Raw genomic sequence first — 19,130 nt, forward strand, 5'->3', positions numbered from 1 at the left:
AGCGCCCTTTTGGCATAAGGAAATTTTCTTGTTTCGCAACACCTTTGGTTTGCCAGAAAGGCCCTCCTAACGCAAATGGATCATCCGTGTAGGTTAAGGCCCTTTTGGCGTAAGGAAAAAGATGAGATACGCGTTAAGGCCCTTTTGAAATTCATAATTATCTTCATAAATAAATCGAATTTCAGCAAGTGAAGCACATCATTTTAAAGAGAATGGTGAAATCTACAAGGTGATATTAATAACTCAATAACCCCCAAAATCGGGTTAAGGCCCTTTTGGCATAAGGCCGACGATATGATTATTGCATGATCATCATATATCTACATATATGCTTTCTGCCCTTTTCAAAAGGTTGTGGTATTGTCAAGTTTATTTGTGTCTGGTTATCACTTCAGATGTATGCATATCAATTACTTAATTTGAATAATTTATGCACAGCACCTCAAATTCATTAAAATCTGAAAAAGTCATCTGTGATTAATAAAAGCATTACATTAAGTTTATGTTATATTCTTTCTTGCAACATTACAGGGCAGTAATAACATAAATATACAGCACTTTTCATGTGGTTTCAAGATAATTTCATCACCAACCAATAAAATTACATAGGAACTATTTTGTCCTATAAAGATGTCCCAGTTGACACAAAGCCTCGCTCAGAAGACTTGTTATCCAAGTTACACACAGAGAACACAGTTTCTCATTATTGACTTGGGGGAAAGTCCCTGGACCCTGGGTAGAGAGTGCCACATAATAATCTTGTTATGTCTGCTTAGTCTGCAGTCCTCTTCATACTGGCTATGAGGTTGTTAGAATCGAGCCTGAGGATAGACTAGGCAGTCGTCAGAGCACAGTCATGCAAGTACCACTTCTGTAGTGGTAACACAACAGGGCTCACTCTCTGAGTAACTTTTATCTAAAAGAACACTCACACGTAAATTTGAAGAAAAAAATGTAAAGAGATGTAATTCTTTTGTGTTGATTAGAATAGAATGATTACAGCTTAAAGTAGTACCGTAAACAAGTTCTAGACAAATACTTGAGTTGTCAAATTGTACAGGGATCTCATTTCCCCCTAATATTCTCTGATTTTTTTTCCTGGATTTGGTCCAATGAACTTACTGCCAGGATGGACCTACTGTATCTATTCAATGTAATACAATAATATAAATCAAACATAAAGCTGTAGATTAGTATTTCAGCACAATCTGCATAGGGGTAGTAGGGTAAGGCAAGTTCAATCTTAAAATGTAGTACTTGACACATATTGGTCCATGCTGGACCACTCATAGTTCATGCTAGTCAATTAGTCTATGCTAGTATTTAGCAGTCAATGCTGTACCTCACAGATTTCCAAGATTTGGAGAAAAATCACAATGAGCTTAATAGATACAACTAAAAATAATAATTTAAAAAAATTATTTAAAAAAAAAATTCAGGTGTTCTTCACTGAGATTTCAAACAGTCATAAAGAGTAAAATAAAAACCAGAAGGCATTAAAAGGATACATACGTAGCCGCGTAGTTCAACATCCAACATCACCCATATTTAGGTCATATCGTTTGGCTCTTTCCTCTGACTTTATTCTATATGTTGACTAAGCATTTTTTCTTTTCTTTTCTTCCCCCCCCCCCTTCTCAATTCTCTATGTATCTCATTCTAATTCTATCCCTCTGCGTCTCAGAATTGTTTACTAGATCGATGGCGCATAATAAATGCTGTATTATTATTATTATTATTATGCTTTCCATGGTTTCTTTGTATGATTGTCATATCTTGAGGACAATCTCACATTATTTTCATTTATGATGTAAACTGTATCACTATATTTTTACTGTTAAAATGTTGAATTCAATTGAATTGAAAATAAAAATGATTAAAATAACCCAACACATTTTATTTAAAAATTCATGTGGGTATCAATGAATTTCAATTCACATTTTTCAATTTTTATTTTCTTATAAAAGAAAGTTTCTCTAAAAGTTTGGTGGTCAACAGGCACCATTTTTTTCAATTTTTTTTTTCAATTTCAATTTCAATTTACTGTCAAATATTGGAAATTTGTTTTGCTCACATTTTACAAACAAACAAAGAATCAACATAACCTTACATAAATAATATACCGGTATATCATATACCATGACATCATGTGTGTTGGTTCTGCATTCATGGCACTCTTCTGAAGTCTGTTCCAAAGACCTCCTGTAATCTGATTGAGTCTAGACAGCTGCATTGGATCTGCATTGGACTGTGACCACTTCCAAATCAAGATGGTTTACAAGTTCAGTCTTGTGTTGGTCCCGCATTCATCGCTCTCATACTGAGTCTATACAAGCATCCACCAGTAATTTGTTTGAATCTAGACCATTTGATCTGTTTTGGAACTTTGACCACCTCAGTCTTGCGTTGGTTCTGCAGTCATGGCCCTCATTTTAAGTCTGTTTAAAAAGACCTCCTATTATCCGATGAAGTCTACACTACTACAGTAGAGCCTGAACCTTGATCACCTTGAAATCAAGGTACATTGCATGTTCAGTCTTGCGTTGGTTCCGCATTCATGGCCCTCATTTTAAGTCTGTTTAAGAGTCCCCCTGTAATCTGATTGAGTCTAGACCGCCGCGTTGGATCCGGAACCCTGATCACCTTGAAATCAAGGTACATTGCATGTTCAGTCTTGCGTTGGTTCCGCAGTCATGGCCCTCATTTTGAGTCTGTTTAAGAGTCCTCCTGTAATCTGATTGAGTCTAGACCGCCGCGTTGGATCCGGGACCTTGACCCCCTTGGAATCATGCTTTCCAAGAGGTTGGGCCAGCTCGATGGACTCTTCCTTGATTCCTGCTCCTGGACTTAATGTGAGGCTCAGGTCTGGTTCCGATGCTAGGTGACTACTGCCATTGGCTTCAACCTACATGTAAGATGTGGATGAAAAAGAAGAAGATACATTTATATTGGTGGAGTATCACACAAAATATTCCTCTTAGTTAAATGCCCAAAGCAAACAAACTTCTTGAACTTCCAGCCAACAACTGCCCCCATAAAACATCAACAACAACAACGTTCATACCCCTGTATCATTACTTGAAATAATGTTAATCATTCCCATATTGTCAGCTTGATATCCCTTTCATTGTTGAGTCACAAGTGGGATCCTTTATTATCATATTTACTTTCCTGAAACTGTACTCTTTACAATTCTGATCAGATCTTCTTCATTTCAAATCTCCATTCCAAACACTTCCTTCAGGTAAAAAAGCGCTACTTACAACCAACTCTGTTTTCACTGAAGGCTGTGGTTCTGGTTGGCCCGGTATGGACTGGACCCTCTCATCACCAAACACTGCCTCACCATACTGTACAGACGATTGAGAATAATAATCCTCCCCAGCACTGTCCTGGTACGCTTCAGTGTCAAGGACACATTCTCCAACCAAAAGTCTATGCGATGATTCAAATGTGCTTCCATGCTGCGTACCGTCTATCGGCGCAACACCGATCACCGTTGTTTGTGGAAAGGTCGACAGTCTAAGAGACGGGTCACATGTGCTTTCTAGCAGGGAATTCTGGAAATAAACACCATGAGCTGGAGTTGCTATCGTATCATCAGAGCTCGAGGCCGAATGTAGGTTTCTCTTGACCGACTCTGTACGATCGGGTGAAGTCATAGCGTTGAAGGACTGAGCAAGCGCTCTGGAAAATGCTAAACGTGCTGATCGTACAGTCGGTGAAAAATGTGATAGATCTTCATCAGGGATCTTCATCAGCCTCCTAGCCGGAGTTGTTGTAGGTGTTGTAGGTATTGCAGGAGTTGCTGTAGGTATATGAGGTGACGAGGCATTGCTCTTAATACTGGGAGGGTACTTAGTAGGAGGTGCTGTGGGCGTTGACCTCTGAACCTTCATGGCGTTGGTTCTGCCTGCTGGACGACCTCGCTGCAAATCACAAAAAAATATTAAAAGAGTTGGACATTTTTTCTAACAGCTGATAGTTTGTTTTTTCCCACAGCTTTGAAAAAACATACTTGAGCTCTTTTAGATGTTTAAAATTGTATTTTGCTCTCAATTCCTTGTCACTTTTCCTTTATATAGGTAAAGTTTATGAATGTGGGAAATATTGGATGCATTATTTGTTTTCAAAGCCATAAATCTCATGATTCATCATTATTCCACACATGCCCCATAATTATATTAAGATAAAACCAAACACGTTGAACAGACTCACCTTTCTCTTTGTTTTCCCCTCTTTTACATGTACCTGTGGTTTACCTTGGTCCCTACAGAGATTTTAAAAAGAAAAGAAAAAATTCAGACCAGCTAGACAATGTTTCAAAAAACTCATTATCAATGACATGATACAATAACTGTTAAGATGATAGTGAAATCTTTGCAATTGATTGGCTATTTATACACAAACAAATTTTCGTAAAATTTAAGGGTGTGCAAAAAGGGTGATGATTTAACAGATCCTCAGAAACACAAATGTTTGTATTGAACATTTTGTATCAGAATTGTAAAAATGCTATCTAGATATTGGAAATAATCTTTAATAGAGGGATTCATTCTGGTCTCAAGTCAATGCCTTGTTCTCTATGAAGTTCCATTAATATACACACATAGCTGATTGGCCATCACACTAGTCATATCTAGCTCTAGATCCCAATAATCTCTTAAGACCACAAAGATCTTATGATGTCTGTGATGTTCCACATGCAGTCATGATAAGATTCATATGAATTTGAATTGAATTAAATTGAATGGTTTATTGAGAATACTTAAAATGGCTGCCCAAGGGCTGAATTTCATTCAGTTTACATTAAAAGCACATGAAATGCGTAGCAATGTTTTAAAAATTATTACATAACGATTGCGAGAATACATTAAAAGATACAAATAATATTAAAAATATAATAACATACTGTATATCAAAAACTAGTATGACCAACACTATTCTAAAAGTTAAATTGGGTGGGCATTACCAAGAGCCTGAGAACACAGGAAATTAGAGGCAACTAGATGTCAATCTAGACTGCTTACCTGTGATGATGTTCACTTCTGTCCCCATCTGATCCCAAGGGTAAGGATGTTTGGAAAGGTGCAAGGATGCTCTCACCTTTGTACTCCTCGGCATGTTCACTGAAACTAGAAAAAAAGTTGTCAAACAACTATATAATTATCTGGATATATATAGCGTCTCTTATCACTTCACAGATACTGTAAGTTTTTGCAACCAATTTCACAATTCTTTCCTTTTTTTAACATTTGCGCAAGTCGCACTTGCAGCGTTGAATCAGCTTTAAAATTCACTATCTGTGCAATCAATTGTTAAATCCGGTCATTCAAATGTTAAGTAAGAGTGTACATTTTGTGCAAGAGCATTTAAATTCATATAATGCCGGCTATGGTACCTCGGTGGTCATTCAAATTTGTGAATGAGCAAGCATGGTTGAAATAAGTACATTTAATTTTTGAAAAAAATATTGCGTTTAGTTTCTTTGGGGTGTTTGAGAAGCTTTTTTTGCTTAGTTTGTGAATATGATTAATTTAATTGTGTAGTTTTTTTCTTATACGTGGGGGTTGCCCTTAACAAATCATTTCGGATTTTTGACTACCCCATCTACATTTGCTGGTTATTCTTTTAAAAACATACTTTCTTCCATATAGAGTCGCTTTAGATACTGTACATGTTCTATTATTGTATTGTATGTATATATTTCATTGTATACTTTATTTTCTTATGTTTGGCATTCGTGGAGAAATAAATTAAATTTAAAGAATTGAATTGAATAACATTGGCTTCATTATATCATGACGTTTGCACAAATCTTAATGCATTCTCATTTGTAAACTATCTCGGCTAAAATGGCAGCCCAACGCGTACGCTACAGGCGCATTACAAACGAGGCTAGGGGCTAGGTTGATTGATGCCTTTGAGAACGAAAACCTTGACTACATGGAATTGGCAGACACCCTCGGAATACAGTGAGCCACTACCAGGTCGTTCGTTGCAACCTTTTTGAGAGATGGTCGACGTGACAAGCTTCAAAGGAGAGGTGATAGAAAGCACAAGATGGATGAGGACATGAAAAACAGTCTACAGCATGTTTCAGAGATCAATCCTCTCATGACTTTACAGCAGATGAAAGCTTTTGCCCGACAAACCAGCCGTCAGCTTAAGCACAATTACCAGTGAGAGTTCTAAACGTTGATAACTACATGTATAAAGTTAACTGAAGACATGCCAGACGCGGGGAATTCTCCCTGTGTCTTGGACATGCACGTCAAAATATGCGCAATGGTTTATGGAAAACAGAGGGGTGGTATAATATGTGGACTAGTTGATCCTTTGGTAGAGCTCCTTATGGCATACCAGCAAGATGGGTTGCACATTGGCAGCATTGGAGGAACTGCAATATGACATTTGCTGTATGCGCTGATGTGGGCGTCGTCCACCACTCAGTCACCAGCGAGACCATCACAAGAGATTTGTTTGAGGTGTTCCTCGCTCAAACAGTACGTCAATGCGAGCTGATGTTCCCGACGAACACAACGATCTTCTTGATAAATGATGACACGCGTCCGCACGTCAGAGCACAGCTTTCCGAAGATACCAACCCTCGCATCCAGCTCAAGTTGCTGCCTCCTTATTAGCCTTCTCTGAACCCCGCTGAAATCTGGCATTTGAGTCTGCTGTCAAGAGAGTTCTTGCTCGTCCAGAATGGCAACATCAAGTTCAGGACCGCATAGCGGCTCAACAGGCAGGTATGAACATGCAGCAGTGGAGGTGTGACCTCAGTGTATCAGTGTAAATGTCATCAGTAATCACCCCTGAGAAATGTACACGTCTATATGCCATGATGTCTTGACCAAAGAGATTGAAGGTCAAATGAACAGACAGTTCACTTTAAGGTGTATTGCTTATGTGCTACATGTTTATATTTTTTGTTGTTGCAGAGAGTTTGAGTCATTAGAGCAAGGCATGCCCTCAAAAGTCTTTACGGATGAAGTTTATACAAAGTTTTACCGATCTCAAGAAGATGTTCACACATTTTATCAGATCTACAGGGATTCGAGTGTCCAAATTCAAGTCAGAGCTGTTGTTTATTTGTATAAGTATATACCAAAATATCCTTTAACTGTAAGCATTATGGGATACCATAGGAGATTTCAATAGCTGTGATTTACGTTGTGTCATGCCACATTTTTATCGATATGTGAATATCCATACTAGAGGCACTCGCACACTGGATAAGTGTACTGGAAACATACAGAATGGGTATAAAGCATGTGCTAAACCACCTCTAGGAAAACTCTGACCATTTATAACATCATTCAGCAAATTCCACAATATAGGCAGAAGCTGAAACGTCAGAAGCCAACAAGGAAGACGGTCAAGGTCTGGACAAACAACACTACAGAGACTCTAAAAGCATGTTTTGACGGTACGGATTAGGAAAATTGTGTATGCTGATCTTAGGATAGGTGAAGTATACTTGTTCTTGCAGGGGTGTTATCCATGTTTAATGTTGTGTGATTTCATCAGCAAAGTGTATCTTAATAGGAAGTGTCTTTGTTCTTTGGATCCAAATTAGGTTACTGGTATTAAGCTTCTCATATCTTATTAGGCCTACAATATATATATATATATATATATATATATATATATATATATATATATATATATATATATATATATTAAGAAAAATTTGGGGGCTGGTAAGAGCAAAAAGAGGAGAAAAGTTGAGGGAGGGAGATTGGAGAGACGGAGAACAAAAGAGAGAGAGAGAGAGAGAGAGAGAATGGGGAGAGGATGGCATGGGAGAGAGAAAGGGGGTGAGAGGGAGAGAGAGAACACATAACTGGTATACATGTATATATCATACAAAAGAACAATTGAATTGAAAAAGTCTTTTTGTTCAAGTTCGTGGAAACAATGCATTTCAAAGTAGGCCTAGGGGTCTAATAGAATTTTTTTAAATTGAGGGAAAAATCATGGCTGTCAACCGTTGAAGACTGAAGTGAACCTGTGAAGTTTGAATTTAACATCAACCCCTGGCCCTGGTAATTAGATTTGTCAAACTTAACAAGAATGAATTTGGAACTAGCAGAGACGCCAAGTTCAAAGATCCGCAATGCATGACATTTTCATGAATCGGCGCGCAAGGGTATAACACACGGTATAGCGGTTTTTTTTAATCTAGCGCGCGCGGTGCGTGAGAGCGTTTTCAGACCCTCAAAATGTGTGATGTCACACCTAATGCATGATACATGGTAGCTCTGAACTAGCTGGATAGGCTATTTTGGGGCGCTAGCACTTTTAGTTTTAGGGGTCTAGATGTCTAGATCTAAAGTTAGATCTAGAGTCTAGTTGCTTCTACTTCTAGAGTTATTTTTTAGGCTTAATTTTAACAAGCTTGCAATCCAGAAGAATCCATAAATATATTCAATCCCTCCCACTCACTCATAGCAGCATTAGTATACTTTGTGTGAAATACATTTTGTTTTAAGATACCCTCTCTCAGCCCCTCTCTCAAACACCAATGCTGTTCAAGATCAACTCTCATGAACTCCCGATTACCATCCCAGAGAAGTTTATCCCAGTCGCCAACAACCCCAACAGACCAGTCACCCGTAGTCAGAGACCAAGCCAGTACATCAACTACTCTGCCAGGACCGAAGCATACAAGAACAGCTTCTATCCTCGTACCATTCAGCAATGGAATCGACTACCAGCCACCATCATCAAAGAGTCAACATCGGCCAAGTCCTTCAATACCAAAGTTTGGAGCTACATGCAGAATGACCACTCAGCCCAGCTGTACACAGGCGGGATAGAGCGTCGATGTGGCTCTACTTCATCTATAAATTAGATGATGTCTACAACCCACTCATTTTATGAGCACCTTATTATTTTGTTTTTTGAACTTTGCATCAGTTGTGATGTTTGTTGACAGTTTGCGATGCCACGGAAATCTGGACGTATATACCAATTGGTCCTGTCCAGTACCACCTTAGATGTAGATGTAGATGATATGCACAAAGCCCATGTTGAACAGCGGACTCAACATAACAAGCTCGCCCGGAGCGTAGGGGTTGTAGGCAGACCAATTACCGTACACCTACCATTTCATCAGAAGCCTTGCGAAGCCATCGTCGCTGTTTACGCTCGACTTTTCCCTCAGCTTCCTCCATTGTTGAAAAGTTTTCACATGCAGTCTGATTCTTCTCCTATCTTGATCTACATCGACCCTTTCTCTATACTTTGCCCGTGCTCTGGCCTGGGATAGTTTTCTTTCTTCGTCCGAAATTCGAGGTCGTCCACGTCCTCTTTTCTTACGTGCCTCCATTTTCGCAAACAATGAACTCGGCTCATAGTCTAACTTCAAGAGATTAAACCAGCAGCGCTGCAGCCCGTTTCTCATCACTCACGTTGTCACTAGCATCCTCCTGAAATTATATCCGTTATTATTAGACATTATCATCCTCAAGTTGATCAAACTTTCCATCAGTATGATCATCCCAGTGCAGTGGAGACCTGCACCACTTCATCATTCTTTTCACCATTTTTCTCTCCCCAAGAAGCTATAGCCAATCATGATCCCTATCTTCAATCATTAATTATCAGCACCATCGTCATCAATCATCATCATCATCATCATCATCATCACAACTATCAACACCACCATCCCCATCGTTAACATCATCTATCACCACAATAGTCAATACCATCATGCATCATCACTAATGCACCCATCAGCATCATCAATCACCATCATCATCACTACCATCATAATCCCCATCTTCATCACTATATCATCATCACCATCATCAATCATTATCGTCATCATCATCACTACCATCAATAATATCATTGTTCATCATCCATCATCACATTTATCATCATCATTCACTGCTTCCATCATTAATATCATCATTAATTCTCATCATCACCATCATCACTACCATCATTAATATTATTGTTCATCATCCATCATCATCACCAGTATCATCATCATATATCATTAGCATATACATTATCATCACCATCCTTATAACTATCTTCATCATCATCGCCATTCATTATTATCACAATCAGCATTACAACTGTCATCTATATACAGTATCAATACCTTCATCTTCATCACCATTCATTATTATCACAATCAGCATTACAACTGTCATCTATATACAGTATCAATACCTTCATCTTCATCACCATTCATTATTATCACAATCAGCATTACAACTGTCATCTATATACCGTACAGGTATCAATACCTTCATCTTCATCACCATTCATTATTATCACAATCAGCATTACAACTGTCATCTATATACAGTATCAATACCTTCATCTTCATCACCATTCATTATTATCACAATCAGCATTACAACTGTCATCTATATACAGTATCAATACCTTCATCTTCATCACCATTCATTATTATCACAATCAGCATTACAACTGTCATCTATATACCGTACAGGTATCAATACCTTCATCATCTTTTCACACTCAAATTCAAATTATAATCCTTGTCAACATCATCATAGAACATACCATCACTGAGAAAAATAAAAAATTGGAAATACACTTTATGTATAACATTATTTCCTTAACTTTAATCAAAAAATGATTCAGGAATAATCTCCTCTTTTACTTGCATACAATTAATCCATTTTTATCTAAAGAATATTTACTTTAATAAAAAATTACATTCAATCATGCATATCATGGCGTCAAGTATAATGTATAAATTCTGTGTCCTACTCCAGTATTCCTGTTTATTGTTCGATTATTAACAGAGACTTGAACAAAATTGCACAAACTTTGTGACGGAATAGCCCAGTTGAAATTACATGTACACATTTTCCACAACCTCATAGCATAAGAAAAAACAAACTCATGCTTTACTAATACCCAAGACAGCAAGAAACTGTGAATAATCACCTAACTTGAGATATTCCACAGGGATAGACGAAAGCTTGGCTTCTAAATTTCAAGGTTTGAGAAGCTTATGTTCATTCTGTACATATTTCAATTTTAAGGCATTAAACTCACAAAGCAATATGCACAATTCAGAGTAGAACTTTTATTTTAAAAAATCAACAATAGAAAAATTCAAAATCAAAATAACACAAAAAATACATATCATTTAAAATGTATGTGCTTTTAAAGGTACTATGTTCCATTTGCAGGCCCAAAAAATGAAAAAGTTAAATTTCAACTGCATTTGAAAGATAATACTAATTGAGAACTTCCCTAAAAAAGGTGGGGCTTGAAAGTGTCTTCAAGTGGGAAAATAATGACTATTAGTTGTCAAATCGACTTTAGGGCTATAGAGCCCAAAAGTAATAGTCTTGATTTTCAGACAATTGTACCGAATGGTCATACGTTTTATGCTGCGCAAAGATTCAATCAGTTTAATCTTGGCCATCACAAGAAGTGGGTTATTGATGTAGACAAATGCTCATGTACCCTTTACAACTCTTTTTATGTATGTTATTACCAAAGAAGAAGAAAAAGCCAGTCAGTCTCTCAATAGTGTCTGACAGAGAAGTCTAGCAAATAAACGGGTTTCCTTGCATAATTTGAATATGAGGACACTGCTAAAGTTTAAATTTCACAGATAGGACATACATGACATATTCATAATTCCTGCAAAGTTCTACAGCATTTGAGGTTGGCTGCAAAAGGGACATAGTACCTTTAAATGTTAAATATTTTCTGACATTTTTTTTTGAATGAGATCATTTCCACACCAAATTTCCCTTCATATAGAAATTATTTACTAAATCATTTTGAATTCAGAAGGAGGGGAGGGAGGGGAGAAGGTGAGTCGATAGGTCAAGCCAAATGTCAATTCACCACGTCCCCCTACCCTTCTCAGGATTATTAATCTACATTCTATCATGATTATCAAAATTAACTTCAACTGTTACCACATTTCTGGACAGAAACAGAATCAAACATGACCACAGACATGTAAATTACCTAAGATTCACACTTCTACTACATATACCTCGTTTGGGATCCCTTTCTTTTCTTAAAATGACAGATTTACAATAAATCAATATTACCAGAACTTAAATACTATCGGTAAACAAAAACTATATCTATATGTTCTCTCAAACAAGCCTCGTTAAAGCTGTTCCAAGTATTTAACATGCACTACTTGAATATAAATGTAACTGTGGGTGTAACAACTCTACCAAAACCTCATCAGCTAATTACAATGCTCAGGGAAATTAGTTTTGAGATAATTTTGTCTGCACTGTTCTGGTTTTTTGTTACAAATTTCCAGTATAGAATATACTTTACGGCAACTGTCGACAGTCAAGGTGTAGATCTTATAGACTTGCTATCAATCTGCATCAATCGCAAGGACTCCGATCAATTTCAAAATTACTATTTCCTATGTCCTAAGTACAGAGTTGCAATTTATATCTATCTCAAGTTAAAGAGAAGGTTGAGTTCTGGGAAGAGGTAAACAATTATTTGTGAGCGTTATCATTGTTATTATGCAAGGGTGGAAGAACATCAGATTAAACATGTTCCCTGAAAAGCATGGCTCTTTAAATGCCTTCATATTCTAAATATGACATGAAACATCGTAAAAATCGGGGGTAGGTTTTTTTTCGCCATGTGCTCGTGTAGTCCCATATTTCAGAACCTTGCAATACACACAAATACTATGCTAGATGATCAACCTTTTCTGATAGATTCCACACCGTTTCTTTCACAATGCAATCACATGACCAGAACTCAACTTTATCTTTAAATAGAAATCAAGGCAAACCAATCACAAATCTTTGTAACAAAGGGCTCAGGGAACAATGTCTAGTCTTGACATCAAGTTGGTGGTATTGCTGATATTGCTGATATTGGAGCTGTAGATGTGGCTACAATATTCCAGTCCGGAGAACTTGATCTGAGATATTGTTCATTGTGATGTTGTACATTTCGCTACAATTTCAAGGCTGAATTGCTGTAGACTTGGCAACAACTTCCAGTCCAGGTTTTTTTTCTCACAAAGATCGTGAGTTGAACTTATCTCTAGGTTGGACTTAACAATAATAGAAAGCTATTAGCATCTTTGAAAATTTCATGTTAAAGTTATTTTAAAAGGCATAAAATGTTGATTCAAATCATTCATATTTTCTATTATCAAAGAGATGTCATTTCCTTGATGTAGAATTTATGAAAAGTCTAAAACATTTGAATTTTTGCTTTTGAATATATTTCAGTGTACGGCTACAAATGACTCTCTATAATGTTTAAGTCCAACTTAGAGTTAAGTTCGACTTATGATCTTTATGAAACACCCCCCAGATGGAGCATTGAGCCACCTGACAGTCTGGATATGGAGTTACGGACATTGGTGATGATGGTGGTGGTGTAGTCTTGGTAAAGCAAGGGATCCCTGGCATCTGTCTATGTACCTCTAACCTTGATCTGCTTCATGTTGGGGTTCATACGCTTACGCATGTCCTTTTTGTATTGCTTGTCCTGTCAATTGAAAGATAGAGGAGATATACATGCATTTGATAACAAGGAAATACTTTTCTTGTACGACATATAAAAGAGATGTGTATATGTGTTTTAAAGGCATTGTTTAACAATGTTAAATCGAAGATGCACAGCCCTACTTGTTATCAGTGTCTGTGATATGGTTTAATATTGAAGCCCTAAAAAAAATTGCACTTCAAAATGATCAAGAAGTGCCTCAAAAAAGTAAAAATCTTTGAGTGATCGGTTTTACCATACTCGTTTTGCCCACTAGACTATAGTGTTATTAAAAACCATTAGGAAGACGCAAAATTTGGTTTCGGTTTCCAATCAGATAATCAGACAGGCGATCGGCTTGTAAAAGTCATGGGGTTCCTGACTGACCTAAAGTTTTATAATTAGCATTGCAGCATGAGCCAAATCCAGGATTTTGTTTCAGAATCTGAGACAAAGTTACCGGATCCCTTTAAAACAAGAATACTTTGTCCTTGTATGGTACATATAGTATTATGATATAACGTCTTTATGTGCTTTCAGAGAGCTTTGGAAATTATTAAACAAGGTGCCGTAGTCCAATGGTTTTAGCACTTGACTTGAAATTCAAGGGTCTTGGATTTGATCCCTGACACAGCACTTATGTCTTTTGACAAGGCATTAATCTACATTTGCCACTCCATACCCAGGAGAGAAATGGGGATCTGGTAGGATGATGAAAGCATTCGTGTTAGTAATGCCCTCACAGTGAACATATGGTAGGAATACTCCCTAGGGAGATGGTGGACGTTATGAATGAATTAATCCAATGACTAGGGTAATCCAGAGTGTTGGCTCAGTCAGTAGAGCGTCCGCCTCACAACCGGGAGGTCGTGGGTTCGAACCCCGGCCACGTCATACCAAAAGACGTTAAAAGATGCGAGTTGTTGCTACCTTGTTTGGCGTTCAACAATAAGGGATAGAGCAACGTCGATCTGGCGCTGCTCAGTGGCTGCCGGGCTCACGATCAATTGGGCAAAAAGAATTTCCGTTTCGGTTTAATAAAATTTGGAGTGGACTATTAGGCTATTATTATTATTATTATTATTATTATTATTATTATTAATAGTATCTGCAAGGCGCTTAGAGAGTGTATTTCGTATTGAGCGCTATATAAATCTAATTATTATACGCATTATCAATCACCTACAGAATATCCTGTATCATTACCCAGGATTTCTTTGAGAGAGGGAGGAGAGACCCCAAGGCTTACAGTGGTAAAGTCCCATTTTTATTCCTCCCAAGCAAAAGTGAAATCAAATACTTAAATAACTAGTAATAATATATAAACTCAGTAATTAACAAAAACATACCTGCCAACTTATCGCAACAAATACTAGGAATCTTCCAAGGCAAAAAAAGAATTTTCAATTTGTAGACTCTTTACACAGAGGTTTTCAGAAAAAGAGAGAAATCTCAGTAAGGTTCATATCATCAGTTCAAAGCCAAAAGATAGGCATGATTCCTCCAGAATATACATTGGTTTGCAGTTATGGAATGAAAATGACAATAACAACACCAACACTTCCCAGGGAGTGTAGAATGTGGAGAACGTGCATATATTGTGTGCGGGTAAGCCTGATTCCGATGACCAGGGTAATAATATATCTGTAAAGCGTTTAGACACATCGTTGTATCGATGTATTGGGCGCTATATAAAACGGAAAATTATTATTATTATTATGCAGTAAGCTTGCGGATGCACCATGTGAGAGAGAGGGAGGATTGAAGAGTCCTGAAAAGGACTCTCTGTAATCTTTCTTGAGGGTGTGTAGTCCTCAAAAGGACTGTTGGTGTAGTCTTGAAAAATGATTATTATTATTCTTAATAAGACTGACCTCAAGGCGACGGGCCTTGTCTGGATCCTCTTCGTTGAGGAGACGATCCTTCTCGACACGACGTTTGTCTTCCCGGCGCTGCTGGGCAAGCTCCTGTCGCTGGGCATGGGCAAGCTTCACGTAGGACTCTGCCACCTTGGCACGGATCTTCTCAGCCTTCACCTTGCCCTGAATCAAATCAACAGAGGATCGTTCTAAATCATATTCTTTATAGCAAACAAAATTTGAGATTGGATTCCAAATACAAATAAAGATACATGTATATGTAGATAGATGACAATGGTAGAAATAATGTACACAAAGTCACAGAAATTGTCAAGTCTGATTTTAACTGCTTCTGACTTGTTCTCATGCATATTAACCAGCAAAATATAAAGACACTGGCAAAAAATTGCTGTAAATCACATTCTTTATATCCATTAAAATTTGTAATGACACTGGCACTAGATTAACAAGTCTTATAGACTAGTTACAAAAATCAACCTTAATAAGCATGTCCACTTATGGAATATGTCACCTTTGTAATGGAGAAGTATGCTAAGATTACCTTTAAAAATGTGCTACAAATACAAACGTGAAATTCTTGTATAAATTTTTCAATAATCTCTAAAAGTTCCTAAAGGGTTTTAGGTCACCATATTCCTTTGAAATTAGAACGTGCATGAATTATCAAAAGATTTGTTCTCATATGCCGTGGCAAGCCAAAGCAATGTTTTGTGCACTAAATGATTAGAATTGGCGATAAACAAGGGAAACGCTCTTGGCGGTCTCGCCTGCATAACGCAATTCAATATGATAACCAGAACGTCAATGAGGTAGCGCTCAACCGTGTCTCGCAACAACATATATCGTAAATTTTAAGTGGTACACTTTTGAACTGGTCAAAAAATAAAAATTTGATGCCCTGAAAGGGACATAATTTCATTTCATTTGCATAAAGTACCATAAATAATCAATGGGGCAAAATCTCAAAATTCTGTGTAGAAGTTTAGTGTTCCAAGGCAAACCAAATCAAAATCAGTCAAGAAATGAGGGAAAAGAAGCAATTTTTGTTATTTTTGGAATAAATTTGCATTACCATAATTAATTAATAGAGAACAATTTCAAAATTCTGTGTAGAAGTTTAGTGTACCAAAGTTAGCTCTACGATATAAAGCAAACCAAATCAAAATCGGTCGAAATATGAAGGAGAAGAAGCATTTTTTGTGATTTTTAAATTATATTTGGAATAAATTTGCATAAATTACCATTTTTAATCAATGGAGTAAAATCTCAAAATTCTGAGTAGAAGTATAGTGTTCCAAATTTAGCTCTACCAGATAAGGCAAACCAAATCAAAATCGGTCAAGAAATGAGGGAGAAGAAGCAATTTTTGTTATTTTTGGAATAAATTTGCATAAATTACCATGATTAATTAATGGAGAACAATTTCAAAATTCGGTGTAGAAGTTTGGTGTACCAAAAGTTAGCTCTACCATATAAAGCAAACCAAATCAAAATCGGTCGAGAAATGAAGGAGAAGAAGCATTTTTTGTGATTTCAAATACATTTGCATAAATTAGCATAGATAATTTCACGATTCTGTGTAGAAGTTTTAAATCCCCCTCCTAGCCCTATCATATGAAACAATCAGAATCAAAATCGGTTGAAAAATAACGAAGAAGAAGCATTTTGAAAATCTTGATGTTAATGCCACAACAAAGTCTAAGTTTGTTGACCATAAATGACCTTTGACCTTCACTTAGTGACCTGAAATTCTACTCACATGATTGGGGAGACTTGATAACCCTATAGTCCAAGTTTTATTGACTAAGAACTTATACTTCCAAAATTATATCTAAAATTCAAAAACTTAACCTTAGGTTAAGTTTTCGATGATGATGCTACAACATAGTCCAAGTCTGTTGACCTGAAATGACCTTTGACCTTGACTTTGTGATCTGAAATTCAACTCACATGATTGGGGATACTTGATTACCCTATAGTCCAAGTTTCATTGACTAAGAACATATACTTTAAAAACTATATCAAAAATTCAAAAACTTAACCTTAGGTTAAGTTTTTGATGTTGACGCCGCCGCCGCCGTCACCGGAAAAGCGGCGCCTATGTCTCGCTTTTTTGCTACGCAGGCGAGACAAAAATGTACATGTTTACATAACTGTGAAGTGCAATAAGGGATGATAGTTTTAAAAAAAAAAGCTTTAGAAATCCAAGCGAAGTGAGGTGCCGAGTGCTTGCGCAAGGCGTTCAACCAAATCATATAAAAAAAAAAAAATCAGGAAAAAAATATTGGGAAGCGATTTCAATCGGGGAATTATCAGACTTGAGTGCATTTAAAAAAAATTAAAAAAATATATATATATATATATATATATATATATATATATTGCGGCTTTTATTCACAACCTTTATGGTTGAACGTTATTTCAGGTGATGGAGCTACAAGTCACACATTTTTCAATACACAGGACCAGGATAAATACTGACCTCCTTGGAGAGACGGAATCTCTTGATCTTATCCACCAGGTAGATGACCATCTTCATCATGGGTAACATGTCCTCGATGTTGCTCTTAGAGCCATTGCCGGGGACTGATGAATACATGAGAAAGAATTCAGAGACGTTAAGATCAGTGCTGCAAGATTTCTGATATCTCTGAATAAACCAAATTTATAACATTTTCAACCACGGGGGACATCACAGCATCAAAAAAGGGGGAGCCAAAGGGGGATTCCCTCAACTTCCCTCAACTTTGTTCACTATCCAGAATTGTTTAAAAAAGTGAATATATGAATATTTAATTAACAATTATTTCAAAACTTTGAGATTTACAGGTGAAACTTCATTGGCTTATTCAGTATAAGATGCTGAGATGCACTCTCTATATCCATTTCAGACTTTTGTTGTCACTGTACGGTTGAGATCCAGGGGAAGGCTACCAAAATAGCCTGGTCCTTTCAATGTCAATTCACAGATAAACCTAAAATTATCATCTTTCTACATCATTGAATTCATCTCTTTGTAGAAGAGGTTGCAAATACAAACATCGTTCACATGTGCACTGTAAAACTTTGAACAAAATTATCTTAATCAACATTTACAAAATTGCAGATTATTTTAGTTTACATAAGTATCTTATTTATTACCTTTGAAGTTACAAATGAGCACCTTTTCAGTTGGAGGCATTGTAGTTGGCTGTTCGTCCCTGTATTAAATAAACAAGAATACTAAATAATAAAATACACAAAGAGGGGCAAAAGTCTGATGATACAAAGGGTAAAATGTTTCACTAGTTTAAATCAAACAGAATGAGATTAAATTGAAACATTTTACAATAGAACCCTGAACAAAATTGCACTTTGTATTACATGTATATAAAAAATAGCTTATTCTGCCACCTACAAAAAGGTACTTTAATTCAATAACAATTTGTATTTTTCATGCACAAAAATCAGATCGTCTTCCTATGGTTATACATATTATCAACAGTTTTGAGGATCATTTCTCTACTGGTTCTTGAGATATCGTGATAACAAGGTCAATACCTGGAATTTCAAAAGGTGACCTCTGTGACCTTTAACCTAGTTACTCCAAAATCTAATCAGATTGTCTTCCTATGGTGATGCATGATATCCTCAAGGTTGAAGTTCATATCTCAAGTGGTTCTTGAGATATTGTAATAACAAAAAAGCAGGACAGACGGATGGACGGACAACCTGAAAACATTATGCCTCCGGCACCATCTTCAGAGGACA

At 36.8% G+C, this 19,130-nt stretch overlaps 2 protein-coding genes across 2 annotated transcripts in view; both read right to left on the reverse strand.

Moving 5' to 3' along the window:
* Positions 1-1,628: 1,628 nt before the first annotated feature.
* Positions 1,629-9,561, reverse strand: LOC100889500 (stress response protein nst1). The gene is made up of 5 exons (XM_030990503.1): positions 9,117-9,561; positions 5,031-5,135; positions 4,219-4,270; positions 3,264-3,929; positions 1,629-2,905 (listed from the first exon to the last, which is right to left on the reverse strand). Exons 1-5 carry the CDS (start codon positions 9,413-9,415, stop codon positions 2,669-2,671), a joined length of 1,359 nt encoding a protein of 452 aa, XP_030846363.1. The 5' UTR covers positions 9,416-9,561; the 3' UTR covers positions 1,629-2,668.
* A 3,726-nt stretch (positions 9,562-13,287) lies between these two features.
* The window catches only part of LOC577969 (coiled-coil domain-containing protein 47), a 29,628-nt gene continuing 23,785 nt past the window's right edge, over positions 13,288-19,130 (reverse strand). Inside the window, exons 10-13 of the mRNA XM_030990504.1 lie at positions 18,522-18,580; positions 17,863-17,966; positions 15,375-15,542; positions 13,288-13,503 (exon numbers count right to left, since the gene is read on the reverse strand). Of these exons, the coding sequence (XP_030846364.1) occupies positions 13,429-13,503; positions 15,375-15,542; positions 17,863-17,966; positions 18,522-18,580 (406 nt within the window). The 3' untranslated portion in view covers positions 13,288-13,428. The remainder of the gene's footprint in view (positions 13,504-15,374; positions 15,543-17,862; positions 17,967-18,521; positions 18,581-19,130) is intronic.

The sequence above is a fragment of the Strongylocentrotus purpuratus genome, unplaced genomic scaffold, assembly GCF_000002235.5.
Source record: "Strongylocentrotus purpuratus isolate Spur 01 unplaced genomic scaffold, Spur_5.0 spur5_scaffold_19, whole genome shotgun sequence".
In the NCBI taxonomy this organism is placed as follows: Eukaryota; Metazoa; Echinodermata; class Echinoidea; order Camarodonta; family Strongylocentrotidae; genus Strongylocentrotus; species Strongylocentrotus purpuratus.